General features: G+C 39.0%; 1 protein-coding gene across 4 annotated transcripts in view; it reads left to right on the forward strand.

Moving 5' to 3' along the window:
- Positions 1-16,219, forward strand: part of TGFBRAP1 (transforming growth factor beta receptor associated protein 1) — a 76,172-nt gene that overhangs the window by 49,937 nt on the left and 10,016 nt on the right. For all 4 annotated transcript variants that reach the window (XM_020987909.2, XM_020987911.2, XM_020987913.2 and 1 more), the window contains 5 exons: positions 400-741; positions 3,026-3,083; positions 4,358-4,501; positions 7,838-7,984; positions 11,772-11,931. In XM_020987909.2, coding sequence (XP_020843568.1) covers positions 400-741; positions 3,026-3,083; positions 4,358-4,501; positions 7,838-7,984; positions 11,772-11,931 — 851 coding nt within the window. The remainder of the gene's footprint in view (positions 1-399; positions 742-3,025; positions 3,084-4,357; positions 4,502-7,837; positions 7,985-11,771; positions 11,932-16,219) is intronic.

The raw sequence follows: 16,219 nt of genomic DNA on the forward strand, positions 1-16,219 counted from the left end.
TTACTATCAGATGTTGTAAAGATTGTGTCTTCTGGCTTAAACAAGTTGCTCATCCTCACGTTGATTTAACCTTTTTTTTTTCCCCTGGGAAACCTTTATCCTTACAAAGTTTCCCAGCTTCCTTACTCAGGAAGTATATGACTCATCATCCTTTTCTTTCTTCTTACATTAGTTTTAAGTTCTGGATATATAAATATGTGTATAGAAACAAGCCTAAATAGATTTTGGTCTGTGCCAAGTTATGCTTACTGATAAATGGTTCTTTTTTTTTTTTTAAAAGAATGTCCCCAAGACCAGAAATGTGTGTATGTCTGCACACAACCTCAATGTTGTTTTTGTGTGCCTATGTGTACTCTTTCTTTCTTTTTTGCTTCATTTAGTTTGACACTGTAATTGCAGAAGCGGCCAGCTTGATGTCCGGGAGCTGATATCTCTGTATCCCTTCCTGTTGCCTACTACTTCTTCATTCACACGGTCTCACCCCCCTCTGCATGAGTATGCAGACCTGAACCAGCTGACTCAAGGAGACCAGGAGAAGATGGCCAAGTGCAAAAGATTCCTCATGAGCTACTTAAATGAGGTCCGTAGCACTGAAGTGGCAAATGGCTACAAAGAAGACATTGACACTGCTTTGCTCAAGTTGTATGCAGAAGCAGATCATGAAAGCTTGCTGGACCTTTTGGTCACAGAGAACTCCTGCCTTTTAACAGACAGTGTGGCGTGGCTTGAGAAACACAAAAAGTGAGTCGTTCTTTCCAAGATGAGATAGCGGTGATGCATGTGCTAGACACCCTCCATTGAGAACAGAATCCCAAATCCTTCATTCCTGAAAGATGTGGTTGGTAAGGGCTACTGTCTGGAACATTGGTTTGTAACTTGGGGTCCATGAACTTTTTTAATAGATATTTTGGTAGCTGTATTTCAATCTCATTAGTTTCTTTTTCATCCTATGTATTTTAAAAAACATTCTGAAAAGGGGTCCGTGATCTTCTTCATCAGATTGCCAAATGGGTTCATGTCACACAAAAATAATTAAGAACCACTGGTCTAGAAATTAAGCCTGAATGGCATAATCCTAAAATTGGAGATTTCCAAGAGATATACATCAAAGTGAATAAGTCTTCTAAATCAGGGTAGGGGCAGAAATATACATAATCATTCAAAGCCTAGGTCAGATTTTTATACTGTGGTCTTGGTTTTCAGATTCAGTTCTATCATCAAGGGTAGTACAATCAGTATTATCAGTCTGTTACAGTTAGTTAACATCAGTTACCATTAAACAGCTTTTTCCTCGAGTTAAAGTAATTCTTACATTTCTCCTTTACTTTGGAAGGGTCTCATGCTTAAATCTACAAATTTAATTTAACTAGAGGTGAAAGAAACTATATCGGCATTTTATTAAAAGCTAATGATGTGCTGCAATGAATGATAACTAGGCTTAGAGCTGGCAGGAAAAGGAAAAGCTTCTAAAAATCTTAATACAGGTCCAGTTCTTACTGGTTGAGATTTTCAGCCTTGGAAGAAGTTGCCTTCTTCATCTCTGTAAGAAACTACTGAATAATAACAGGATTAAGGTAGTACTATTAATTTCTCCCATTTTCCCTGGAACCAGTTTTAACACATTCTGCTATATAGAGTGGGCACTTAAGAAGAGCATCAGAATTTTTAGTGTCTAACTTATTAATGAAATGTTCCATTCAAGTGGTTCTTAAAGTATTATTGAAGGGGTAGTTAGGTGGCGCAGTGGATAGCACACTGGCCCTGAAGTCAGGAGGACCTGAGTTCAAATCCATCCCCAGACCAAATGCTTGACTAGCTGTGAGACCTTGGGCAAGTCACTTAACCCCAATTGCCTTAAAAAAAAAAAGAAAGAAAGAAATAAGACAGGGGCAGCTAGGTGGTGCAGTGGATAGAGCTCTGGCCCTGGATTCAGGAGCACCTGAGTTCAAATCCGGCCTCAGACACATAGCACTTGCTGTGTGACCCTGGGCAAGTCACTTAACCCCATTGCCTAGCCAAAAAAAAAAAGTATTATTAATAGCATAATTATGTTAAGAAAATACACTGGAACCTAGATAATTATATTAAGAAAATACATGTTAGTGCTTTATAGAACCAGGAACTCAGAATACTTTTGAAAGATGCCTAGGGAGTTTCTCCCTCCAGGAAAAGAGCCAGACATTACCTTTGTATATCATGGCTTCCTCAGGGGAAGAGTGGCACAAGATTGGGACCTTTCCCTGGCCATTAATAATGAATGTTTGAATAGGAGACTGCCTAACTCTATTCATTTGGATGCATAGCACATTACTGGGTTCCATGCTTATCATTAGTATTTTAAAGAAATGCTTGGAGCCTCAGATCAGAATGACAGACATTATAATATTTGGAAGGAACCTTAGGCTTCCATTCCATTAGGCTTCCGTTCTAAAGCCACACAGCTGGCAGAGCTGGGACTGGAACCCAGGTTTCTGACCGCTTTGCTCTTGTCCAGGGTCACAGAGCCAGAATGTGTCCAAAGTGGGACTTAAACTTGGGTCTCCTTGGCTTTTCTATCCACTATGCTGCATTGCGTCTCATGTCATGGCTAGTTACAACTAGAAGTTGTAAAGAAGAGAGACTGTTTATGAAGTGGTGAGTGATATATATGTGTATTCTTAAAATTATTTGAAACACTGCGCTTCAGGGCCAGCAGTAACACATTTTACGCTGAAAGAGAGTTTGTATTTAAGATAAAAATTTCATCAGTTTTCACTTTCCAGCATCTCAGATTTGATGTTAATATATAATGTTAATATGTTATTAATCCCCCTTACCTTTTCTTATTGGCCATCCTGGGCTATATATACATTTTCTGTAGAAAACCAAAGCATATCCATCCACATAAGCTCTGTGTATGTGTGTGTGTGTGTGTGTGTGTGTGTGTGTGTGTGTGTGTGTGTGTGTGTGTGAGACTGTGTGATTTCAGTGCTCCATGAGCAAGATGGAGAAAGCCATACAGTGACCATTTTATTTTTCCTTTCAGATATTTTGCACTTGGACTTCTTTATCATTATAATGGCCAGGATGCTACTGCAGTGCAGGTTTGTTTGGCCTCTCTAGAGTAGCAATGTAATTACTGCTTTATTCACATGTATTTTTTAAAATCATACCAGCTTGATGGGTCTTAACACTGATTCGTCATCTTAGCTTGATTTACAACACTTTTCTAGGATCAAAAAAGATGCAGTTTTTGTGATGTTTAAAAAGGTTCAAGAGACATAATTTCTGGGTAATTTAATCATTTTATTAATAATGCCAGCATTTTAATAAAAGGATGGTCATTTGGCTGAGTCTTAGACCAAAGACGTTCATGACAGGCTGACAGCTTATACGCCATTTTGGAGGAGGAGTATTCCTGAGGGTGGCAATCAACTCTTGTTGGTTAACGATTAATGAGAGGTGGATCTTACAAAGAGAAGTAAGCTCACTCCAATGAGAGCCTAAGAGTGACATCATGTCATTCTTGGAGAGGGAGACTATCCCTATATGCAGACCATCCCCAGTCTGGGCAGTCTAGACAAAAAGATCTCTCTCCACCCAAGTTTGACTGAATGGAATTCACCTTAGACTAGAGATTCCTTGTAAGGTTGGGAGGGTTGGGTGGAGTCAGGTAGAAGAGGAGGTTAGCTCAATCTTCAGAGACTGATAATCTTAAAATGAAGATAATAGAAAAAGGGGGAAAATCTGAATTTCCCCAAATCATTAGTTATTAATAATCATTTTTCTCATTTTTTTGGTAGGAATACCATTCCTAAGGAAATGTTACCAAAAGTTTTCTTCTTATCCTCACACATCTACACACATTTCATAGTAATTGGGCTAATGAACATTGAAATAGAAAACAAAATCATTCTATGGTTCGATATGTGGTAGCATTACCTCAGCAAAAAGTGGTGAAGGCAATGATTGTCACTTAAAACTGTGGGTTCTCTGGAACTGACTTTATGTTAACTCTTTTTGAGAGGAGCCTTCAGCCCCTTGGTTTGTTTTTTTTGTTTTTCACAAGCTACATACATAGTGCTGTTCATAGAATGATGTCAAGATAAAAAGAATAGGCAATCCCTGCTTCCTGTAGAGGAGTAGTGGATTTGGGGTGCAGAATATGGCATATGCTGCTGTGTTTTACTTAATTGTATTACTTTGTTACATTGAATAGTTTTATTGTGGAGGGCAGGAATTGCTGGGGAAATGACAGTGATGTCACAAAAATTGATAAAATTCAAAAAGAAAAATAAAATACGAAGTGCCTCAATCTTATTTAAGCTAATTCTGGGAGATGTATAGTTAATTAACCTATTTCTTTTCCTTTTTCCAGTTATGGGTGAACATTGTGAATGGAGAAATCCATGACTCTACTCGTTCAGACCTTTATGAATATATTGTTGATTTCCTAACCTACTGCTTAGACCAAGAACTAGTGTGGAAATATGCTGAGTGGGTATTGCAGAAAAGTGAGGAGGTTTGTCCTTCATACATGTCCTCTTTCTTTGGTTGAGGAAAAAAATGTTATTTTTAGAGAAGAAAATATTGAGCTACTTTGTGACTTGTATTTTACTTGTTTTATTCCCCCTTAACACCTGTCTTAACTTGAACATGTAGGTAAGTGCCCTGTTTCCGAGCCACTGTGGCAGGCTTTTCTGATTTGTCTCATGAGGCAAGTCATTTCTTGCCAAGTCATGTTTTGTAGCTTTCCCTATAAAGTGTCCTCTTTTTTTTGAAACTTCACCTAACAGGTTAAAGTCTGCATTTCCCTTCCTGTGGGCTAAAGCAAAGTTGGAATGAACAGTAGTGTTCCATTGCTTGGCTCCCTGAAGGAGAGGATTAGACAGAATCTGGAAATGCAGAAATGTGTCAGCCCTGCATACTAGGTACACTGCCACATGAGAATCCATTGTCCGTGCTGCCTGCCATTCCCATTGCTGTTGCTGATCTGCCCATCTGAGCCCAGGGCTGGTCTGTGCTAGGTAGGAGCATGAAGGCAGAAATTGTGGACTAGAGTGGGTGTAAAGAAGCTATCATGTCTTGGGAAAGGAGAGAAAAGAAGGCAGGAATGAAGTATGGTCATGCCAGGTGGTAGGAATGGGGGTTGCATTGGGGATGGGTAGGGTTGCTGCTGCCATATAAAATCCTCACCAGTCAGTCCGCATTTATTGAGCTCTTGTGTGTACTAAGCATTGTAAGAAGGGCTGCCTCAAAAGGAGGTACTTACATTCTAATGAAGGAGACAGCATGTAAATAACAGTGGAAGAGAGTGGAAGGAAGGCAATCTCAGGGCAGACACAGCAGCAAGGAGGACAGGAGAAGGCCTCCTGCAGAAGGTTTGATTGGAGCAACATCATGAAAGCCCAGGATTCTAGTAGGTAGAGGTGAGTGAGCAGAGCATTTCCAGTGGGGCCAATGGCCACTGCAAAGGCACAGTCAGAAGATGGAGTTTATGTTCAAGGAAAGCAAGTAGTCTGATGAAGTAGTCATAGAGTTCATAGCAGAGAGTAAAGGGTAAAGGGATGGAAAAGGTAAAAAGGGACCAGGTTGTAAAGGGTATTATGTGACCAATAGAGACCTGCTGGAGATTAACGAGTAATGGGTTGACATGGTGAGCCCTACACTTGAGGAAAATTATTCTGACAGCCGAGAGGATAGAGCATAGATCAGACTGGGGAGAACAATAGAAGGCTTTTTATACACTTCATAAGTAGAACAGATGCAGATCCAAAGAAGTAGGAGTAATGTTTGTTGCCTCCATGTAAAGCACTGAACTGCCTGAGTTCACCTCGGACAGTGGGAATGAAGCATGCAGTCCAGTGGGCCACCTTTGGCTAAACCAGCATTTTATTGGGGACAAGTTGTCCTGGATTTTAATACCCTTACTGGGTTCAGTACAGAATTTGCAACAGGTGTGTCACGTGCCTTTAGAGTGCTGCCTCTATTCTCCATACAACTGTTTTCAAAGAGGACACAGAAATTGCTGATGGCCACTGATAGCTTTGGGAACATTGTACATCATGCTCTGTGAACAGTTTTAAAATATCAGTCTTGGTTGTGTGATACGAAAGAGGTTTAGTTAGTGGGTGAGGAAGCTTGAAGAGTACTTGTACAGTGAATGAATTCTCTCTCCCAGAAACTTGTGGATTTTGCTTTCAGCAATATCCGCACATTTCTTGGGGTATTTTCCTGTGTTTAAATATTGTTTTCTCACATCCAAAATGTGATTTCCTCATCTCTCCATAGTGTTGTATAAGTCACCTAAATCTGTTATATTGGAAACACTTATAGGTATTATGAAGATGAATAACAGTTCTAGATAGGTAGTCAACTCTCAGTTATCTAGTAGAGGAAGGTAGTGACGTAAAAAAATTCCAAAATAGTGAATGATACAAAAATCATTTCTGTGAGATTTTCCATTTTTTGGTGATTTTTTTCCCCTCCCCCTTTTCTGCATGTTTCCTTTGTTGTTAAATTTCCCTTGAAATAACTTTTCTGTTGTACACATCAAGTTACAGGAACATGTAAGGTGGCGGGCAGCAGCCAAACTATTTAAGTATTTGCCACTTAAAACAGTTCACTGATCTATATGGACAATCTATATGCAAATAATGGAGAGTTAAATCTATTGAATCAACTATTGAATGGTCATTTTAAAAAAAATTTAATTATTTTTGGTTCATTTTAAGTTCCAAGCTCTCTCCCTTCCCCCTCTCCTCCCACCCACACACTATATAGAAGGCCACCATTTGACATAGATAGATAGATAGATATAGATATAGATATATAGATGTAGGTACATATGTATATATATATGTATATATATATATATGTATATATATATATATACACACACACACACACACACACACACACATATGTGATGTGTATGTGTATGTATATAAAGCTATACTATGCCTGGTTCTGTTTGTCAGTTCTTTCTCTGGAGATGGGTAGAATCCTCATAGAATCCTTTGTAGTTGATTTGAGTATTTATAATACTCAGAATAACTTAATCATTCACAGTTGTTCTTTGAACAATATTTTTGTTACTATAGACAACATTTCTGCTCATTTCATTATTCATTATTTCATGGAAGTCTTTCCATGTTTTCCTAAAATCAACCTGCTCATCTACCAGGTCAGTTTTTTTTTTTCCTGATGATTTTTCAGTTGTTCTTCAGCAAGAGGACATTATTCTTCTTAGGTGATCTGTGGATTGCTCCAAGTTGTTACTCTTCATATTGTCAAAACCCATGATAAAGTAAACCCTTCCTTTTCTCTGTCCATCGTTTACTGTGTAATGAGACAGTTCAGTGGATAGAGCACTGGACCAGGAATCAAGAAGTCTGGAACTCAAATGCAGCCTCAGGCACTTATCAGCTATGTGACCCTAAGTAAGTTATCTAACCGATGGAGATATTAATAGCACCTACCTCCCAGGGTTATTGTGAGGATCAAATGAGATGATGTTCGTAAGAAGTGATTAGCATGGTGCCTGGCACCATGGTGTAATGTGTGTGTATACATACACACATGTGTGCTTCTCCCCTTCTTTTCCCAGCAATATCTTTCCATCTGAACTTTAACAAAGTTTCAACATTTAATTTGACCATAGTTGTGCCTCTGATCCCATGTTGTTTAATCTTTGCCAGCGTAAACGTTGCATTACTTTGTGCTTGCATGTTTTCTGTTGTTCATCATTATTAATGATTAATTCCTCACCTAAAGTATGAAATGGGCAGTAACTAGAACAGGAAAAGAAGAAGGTGACTTTGAAAAGCCTGTTATCTAAAATGTCACTTTTTTTCAGGTTGGAGTTCAGATTTTTACCAAAAGACCTTTGGAAGAGCACCAGAAAGATATCTTCAACCCAGATGACATCATCAACTGCCTTAAAAAATACCCTAAGTCTATTATTAAGTACCTGGAACATCTAGTTGTGGACAGGAAAGTACAAGTAAGTGCTTCAAAAATTTTTAGTCTTCTCTGTACAAATGCTATTGACGTACTGGGTAAGAATTTAGATTGGGTGACCTCAGGCATCCCTTTCAAGTCCAAGATTCCATGAAAAAAGTACAAGCTATACTTTCACAGTAATTGTGGGAAGAGGCTGAGTTACATTACAGAGCACTTTGAGTAAAATTGTACCAAACTACCAAAGTACCATATGGGTACTCAATAAATACTTAATGGACTGTCTAGATGATTTCAAGAGGCCTACGGACATGAAGACCTTGAGACATATGTTCTGTTGGTCTCATAGCTTCTCCTCTCCCCTACTGTGCCCCATTCCCACATTCAGCTTTTTTTTTTCTCCCCCATCTTCCTCTTGTATCTTCTTTGAAAGGAATGAGGGAAGTTGTAGGTCTGGATAATTTGGCTTCCTTATTTTCCCATAACAGTGTCTATAATGATGACTTTATTTAAATCTTGCTACCTTCCTTCTGCAGAGTCTAAGATCAGGGGCAGGGAATCTGCGGTTGGCCTAGAGGCCATGTGTGGCCCTCTAGGTCCCCAAGTGCAGCCCTTTGACTGAATCCAGCTTCACAGAACAAATCCCCTTAATAAAAAGGATTTGTTCTGTAAAACTTGGACTCAGTCAAAGGACCACTTGAGGACCTAGGGGGCCACATGTGGCCTCAAGGCCACAGGTTCCCCACCCCTGGAAGTGAATCCCTATTAAAAAATGTTCCATTCTCCTAAGATTTACAATTCACCTTATTTATGTTGTAGTTTTTAGAACAGGTTTGAATTTCTAAAGGAGCTTTGAAATCACAAGTTTATCCTGTGTCTTATCTTTTTTTTTTTTTGCTTAGGTCTTGCTCTAATGGCAAGAACCCCAATCCTCAGTCTTTTTTTGTTTTTATTTTTTAAAATTTTACTTTATTTTAGACTCAAACACCAGAACAAAAATATAGAATAGAGAAAAGGAAAAAAATATATCATAAATTTAAATATTGGAACTTAAATACAAAGCAGAAAAAGAAAGAAAAGCCATGTCATGTGCATAGCAGAACATGAGAGGATTCAAAATATGTAATGATAAATTTTCATTTCAAGAAATCTCATGTGATAAATACTACACATTGTATTGAGAGGGGTCCATCTTTTCTTTGCTTCCTTGTAAGTTTTCTTTTGTTCTGTGCTGTACACTTTTTATAAACTTTGTTCTTTTTTTGCCCTTCTTCCCCCTTCCCCCAAAGTAAGTGTGGATATATTTCTATATAGATATAGATATGTACGTATACATATAAAACATGTGTACATACATATGTAGACTTATGCTTTCCCTAACAAATTCTACTCCTCATCTTTGTTTTTATGTTTGTGTGTATCTTGTTTCCTATCCCTCCTGACTCCTCTACTTTACTTCTACCCCCTACCTTGCCCTCCTATTACTTAGCCTACCCACCTCCAAGAATCTCTTCCCCTGTCCTCCCATTCCCATAAACCCAAGTGCCCTTCTGTAGTCCCCTATAACCTATTCCCTCACTCTCCCCTCTAGAGATCCTCCCTTGTCCTCTCCCCAACTCCAGTTCCTTAACGTTTTATGTCTTCTGAGTTCAGAAGACTTTTATGCTCTTCTAGATATGTGTGTATTGTTCCCTCTTAAACCCATTCCCACTGAAAGTAGGTTACCAGAACTACCAGCCCTCCTTGCCCATCTAATTCCTCTGTCAATTCTTCCTCCTGCACCTCATTTAAGGGGCAGCTAGGTCTTTCAGTGTATAGAGTACCAGCCCTGAAGTCAGGAGGACCTGAATCCAGATCTGGCCTCAGACCAAACGCTTGACACTTACTAGCTGTGTGACCCTGGGCAAGTCACTTAACCCTAATTGCCTTTAAAAAAAAAAGTGTGTCCACCTCATTTATATAAAATAATTACTCTTTATAGCTGTTCCTAAATGGTTTTACTTTTTAAAGTCATGTCATACTCAGGTCTACCCTAATCTTTCTTATAAATACCCAGTTACTAATGACAATCTTAAACATGCATTTTACATATGTAAAAAGTAAATGGTTGTCCTTATTGAATCCCTTGTAAATCAGTCTTTGATATGTACCTTATGTTTCTCTTGGCTCTTGCATGTTAAGTCTTCTATTAAGTTCAGTTTTGTTTTTTTTAACAAAGTCTTGAAAGTCTGACAGTTGATCAAATGTCCTTTTTTTTTTCCATTCAGAATTATACTTAACCTTGCTGGGTATGATATTGTTGGCTGGAGCCCCAGTTCTTTTGCTCTTTGATATATAGTGCTCCAAGACCTGTGGTCCTTTAGTGTCTCTGCTGCAAATCCTTATATGATTTTAATTGTGGCACCATCATATTTAAATTGATTTTTACTTCTTGCTTTTAATATTTTATCCTTGAGCTGGGAGTTACAGAATTTGACTACAATATTCCTATGAGTTTTCCTCATAGGATCTCTTCCAAGTGGTGATAGATGGCTTTTTTTTTTCTATTTCTACTTTCCCCCCTTGTTCAAATGCTTCAGGACAATTTTCTTTTATTTCATATATTATTGTATCGAGATTCTTTTTTTGATCAGGTAGCCCAGTTATTCTTATGTTTTCTCTTCTTGATCTGTTCTCCAGATCAGTTATTTTTTTTATAAGATATTTCATTCTCTTCTATTTTTTCATTCTTTGTATTTTGTTTAATTATTTCCTGATCTCTTATAACTTTGCTTGCTTTGCCTTGCCCAATTCTAATTTTCAAAGTGTCATTTTCTTCCTTAAGATTCTGGGTCTCCTTTTCTAATTGATTGGCTTTTTTTTTCCATAATCTTCTTGTTTTGCTTGGATTATTCTTAGTTTTTTGATTTTTTAAAAAAGTTTTTCCTCCATTTCTCTCATTTGATTTTTAAGTCTTTTTAAAGTTCTTCTATGAATTCTTTTTTGGGCAGGTGGCCATTTGATGTTACTCTTTGGGGTAGAAAAGGGTTTCTTGCTTCAATATCTTCCTCTGAAGATGAACCCCAGTCTTCTCTATTCCCATAATAACTTTCTGTGGTTGGATTCTTCTTTCTTTGCCTATGCATTTTTTGTAGTAGTAGCTTAATTTTTGTAATCACCTCTAGTCCTGGGGTATGGGAGATGGTGCCTCTGGCCTTACATCTTCAGTTCTCCCCTCTAGCCTGGAACCAAAGCCAAGCCTCCAGACTCCTGTAAGTGCCCACAGCCAGGGGCATCCCTGCCCCCTGTGTCTGTACCCACCTGTGCTGGTTCCTTCTCACCCCTGCCCCTCTCTGCAGTACAGCTGAGTCCAGCATTCCTTGTCACCAGAGGTTTCCTTGACCTTCCTGGGCTCAGGCACCCAACTCCCCTCACTGTCCCAGGGTAAAAGTTCCTGTGGCTGAGCAGAGGCAGACTCCCAAACCAGCTAACCCAGGGCTTGCTACTTGTTAAAGGTGACCCTAACCTGGAAGTGCTAAGAGTAAAGACCTCCAGGTGCTATTTTATCTTTTTTGTGAGGGAAAATCTTGGGCACTTGCTTGGAATTTTCTGACCTACTTCACCATCTCCCCAGAATCCTCTCCCTTGTGTCTTATCCTTTATGATTTTCATAAAGAGGCTGGAGGTGGGGGAAATGCTTTGTAAACCTCAAAATGCTGTGGCAGTGTTTATTAATTGGTGTTAGTAATTTCAATTAAAAGGGAGTTGTTTTGGTTCCTGTGGCAAGGTATTTTTTACCATTCATATGTGCAGTAACATATATGTATTTATTATTTACTCTTTTTCTGCAGAAGGAAGAGTATCACACTCACTTAGCCATCCTGTATCTAGAGAAAGTGCTTCAGCAGAAGCCCAGTGCAAATGGTAACTGTGCAGAAGTGACTGAAACTCAGGCAAAGCTACGGAGTCTGCTTCAAAAATCTGATCTGTACAGAGTCCACTGCCTGATAGGTAAGATCCACTTCATCTCAAGAGCATTCAGCACTCTGTGTACTTAGAGATAATAGCTCACATCCGCAGGGGCCTTTCCATTCACAAATCACTCTCTCCCTAGCTGCCCTTTGAGGCAGGTCATGAGGGTTCTTTTTTACAAATGAGGAAACTGGTACTTAGAGAGGTTAAAAGATCAGGGTCACACAGCTACTTAAGTCTCAGAGCCCAGGCTTGAACCAAGGTCTTCAGAGTCCAGCATTCTTCCCACCATTTCAGAGCATCCTCTGCCCCCCTCCCCCCCTCCCCACAGAGCTGCCTCTTTGAAGTTTCCAACTGTAGTTGTGTCTTACTTTGCACAAGGTCTTGCCCTTCACTCAGTGAATGCTGAATTGATTTGGATTTACAAGAAACAGAGGTATGAATATCCTAAGGCTCTGCTCTACTCGACATCTGTTTTCCTGGTTAAAGAGTTGGCATGACCAGTACTTTCATGAATCTTAGCATAAGATTCTGGATTGAATGTGTTTGAACTTCTTTGATGCTTGCCATGCTTTTTCCTTCTGAATCTGACATGGGAAGATGGATTATAATATTCTTCCCCTCTGACCCAGAAAAAGAAAGATCATGGGGAAGTGGGGGCCTAACTCTTTAACAGTACCCTGGCACTAATAATTCTAGTTTTACATTTAAAGGCACCAGTAAATCACACACACACCTAGTGACACCAGCCATTTCCCAAGCTGCTGAGTGCACTGACTGGGCATGCTACAAATTCATGCCAACTTCAGCTTTGACTTTTCATAAATCCTTTAATTAATCTCAGATTAACTTAATTGTGTTTTCCATAGCAGCTGTTCCAAGCCTTCTCAAGCCACCAACTCCATCCCCATTCCCTTCTCCTTGAACCAATGGTTTGACTTCTGCTTTTTTGGAAGTACAGTTTAAAAATCTCTAGTTAATTTTTTTAACAAGTAACTTTACCATGTAGCTCAGCCCAATAGTAGCATGCTCCCCTAGGATACTAAATGGTAATAGTCTAGGGCTGCAAACCGGTGGGCAGATAACAGTGTATAGTTTGATGGTAATAATTCCATTTGATGAATACTGCATATTGAATTCTGTGACTTCTTGTTTCATTGAGTTATAAGATTTGTATTTGTTGATAAGTAAGTTAGTATGAATAATAGTTTTATAGTGATTTTTCTTTGAAGGCCCTCAAAACGCGCCTCATATATGTTAAAATTTGTCCTAAAACTCCTTGTTATACATCGATGTGTTTATATGGAGGATGACCACATCATAGTAGAAAAATGACCTGGACTTCAGTTTAGAAGACCTGAGTTGTAGTTTCAGCTTCCTTACTTACTGTGTTAACCCTAGGAGAATCACTCAACCTTTCTGAGTTTTAGTTTCCTCATCTATAAAATGAGGAGAATAGTAATTAACCTTGCCTTTCTCACAGACATATTGTAAGGATCCAGTGAGATATGTTTGAGAGTGTTTTGTAAACTGTAAGGCTCCATGCCAATGTAAATTGTAATGTTATTGGTTAATGTCATTAAAATTAATGAAGAGGCAGCATGTCATAATGGATAGAGGATTGGTCTCAGGTTCAGGAAATCATGAGTTCAGGCTCTGCTTCTGACCCTAGGCAAGTCACTTACTTTCTGGGCCCTAGGAGGTTTTCCAAGACTGTAAGTTGTAGCAAAGGTGCCAGTTTGCATAGGTGAAGGGAGTTTCCTCCTCTTGGAGTTCCCTATACCACAGAAATCACAGGTCTGATCCAAAAGAAAATTGAACATAACTACATGTTAATTAGACTTTTTTTTTTTAAAAAAAATCCTTTTAGGTAAGTAAAATAAAAATAAATATTCAGTGGAATATTTTGCAGAAGACAGATTATTAAAAAATTTGTTTCTAAAATGTGCAGGAAAGTTTCAGACTCTCTCTTGATAATCAAGACCTTCCACATTATTGGTGGCCCCAAGATAGCTTTCTAGTTTGATTTCACACTGCTCTTCCATTTGATGAATTCAATACTACAGCAGTCAAACTGGACCAGGGACATCTACCCCATTCTTCTTCAATTTAAATGCCTCTCTTCCTTCCAGCTCCAGGTCAGACAATACATCTTCTGTAAGCCTTCCCTGCCTCTCACCAGCTGTGATAGTGCTCTCTTCCAACTTAATATAACACTTTGGATCTTTTCTTTGTATTTTCTTAGCATATTTAGCCATGTTGTAGTTATTGTAGGTGCCATATTCCTCTAGTATAATGTAAGGTTTTTGAGAGTAGTGACTGTGCCCTTTTTCATCTTTCTATCCCTAGAGTCAGAGTGGGGTAGTGGAAAGAGTGCCAGGTTTGGTTTCAGGAGACCACGGTCTTCTAACTGCCTGCCTACCAAGTAGTAGGTCTTCTACCTACTGCTTCTATATCTTGGATAAGTCACTGATTCTTCCTCTGCCTCAGTTTCCTTATCTGTAAAATGAGGAGGTTGGGCTAAATGTCTTCTTAGGTCCCTTTCAGCTCCTCTTGCCTTAGGTAGAGTAGACATGTACTCAGTTCTTATTGAATTGAATCATCATTAGGCTATGGATCATATGGACATATGTAATGTTGTAGATACTCTCCAAAATTAGAAATTCAAAGCAAACATTTATTAAGCACCCACTGTCCACCTCGGTGGCCTGTTCCAGCACTTAAGAAGATGATTTTGGCAGCTGTAGGGAGGAGGAATTGGGAAGGAGAAAATGTAAAAGAAAGGAGCCTAGAAGCCACTAGGATGCCATTGCAAGTTCAGTCAAGAAATAAGATGGAAGAGGATGGATATAAGATGCCAAGGTTCAGCTGACAAGACTTGGCAGCCAATTGGATTTGGAAGGTGAAGGAGAGGAGGAGTTAATTCTTAAGGTAGAGAACCTTGGTGACTAGAAACATGAGAATACTTTCAGTAGAAATAGAGAAGTTGGAATCTGAGTGTATTTAGTAGGGAAGAGAACAGGTTCCATTTTGGATATGTTGAGTTTGAGGTGCCAGCGGGCAAACTAGGTGGACGTGTCTAGCAGACAGTCGACAGAATGGGACTAGAGTTCAGGGATGAGATTAGGGTTGAATATAAAAATTTGTGTATCATTGCAGTAGAGATCATAATTAGATAATAGCTAACATTCATATGGGTCTTTAAAGACTGAGCTTCAAAATGACCCTGTTGGGTAAGTACTACAGATATTGTTATCCCCATTTTACTGATGAGGAAACTGAGCTTCCACATAGGTTAAGTGAATTACTAGTGATCACAGAGGTAGTAGGAAGTGTCTGAGGTGTGGGGGAGAGATTGAGAGAGACAGAGACAGTGAGAATGCGGGAGATTGAGCAGAAACAGACATGTAGAAGAGACCAGGAAACAATATCTCCATATGGAGAGGTTTGTTAAGAGTGTCATAAATCAGGTCAGTTAGGTTGAAGGCTGACAAAACACCATGGACTCTTCATTGGGAGGACAGTTTCAATCCATAGTATGATCAGAAGCCATATTACAAAGGGTTTAGAAGTGTGTAGAAGTTCTTTGTCTGTATTTTTAGTTGAGGGATTGCCTCCTCTCCCCCCACAAAGAAAAGAGAGCCATTGAGACATTGTTGGAAATGTGCTAAAGAGAAGAGGAAAGGGTTTGGAGAGAGGCATAGGCAAGCAGGGGTGGCTTGTGGAATTCATCATATACTTTTTAATAAAGTAAGTGGTATGAAATGAGAGTTAAGATTTTGTTTATGTAAATGTTTTTTTTGTATTTAAGTTCAGAATAAAAATATTTTCTTAGAAGAGTTCAAGATGTGGCAGTAGAAACAATGAGTATAGGCTTCCCCCCCCCCCACTAAGAATTTGATTGTAAAAAGGAGAAGAAATATCGAATGTAGCTTAAGGGTCTGGTGGAGTCAAAGGGTTTTTTTTGTTTTGTTTTGTTTTTGATGATAGGAAGACCTGGGCTTGTTTGTAGGCAGAAGGGAAGAAACCAGTATATAAAGAGTACTTGAAGAAGAACAAGGAAATGATTGAAGGGAAAGTTTATGGAAAGGAGGGATCAAGTAGAGGGGTTGAGCTTGTCAAGGAAAAGGGCCACCTCTACTCCAGATAGTGAAGCAAATGACAGAGCAGAGGATAAAGGACTAGAGTTTTGAATTGTGAAATAGAAAGAAGAGAGAGATCATGGCTGATAGCCTTGATTTCCTCAGTAAATTAAGCAGTGAAGTCCTCTACCAATAAAGAATGGGGAAAGGGTCTTAGGAGGCTTGAGACCAGCTGGGGAGAGCTC

This window comes from Phascolarctos cinereus, unplaced genomic scaffold, assembly GCF_003287225.1.
Source record: "Phascolarctos cinereus isolate Bilbo 61053 unplaced genomic scaffold, phaCin_HiC Scaffold_7;HRSCAF=346, whole genome shotgun sequence".
NCBI classification, from domain to species: domain Eukaryota; kingdom Metazoa; phylum Chordata; class Mammalia; order Diprotodontia; family Phascolarctidae; genus Phascolarctos; species Phascolarctos cinereus.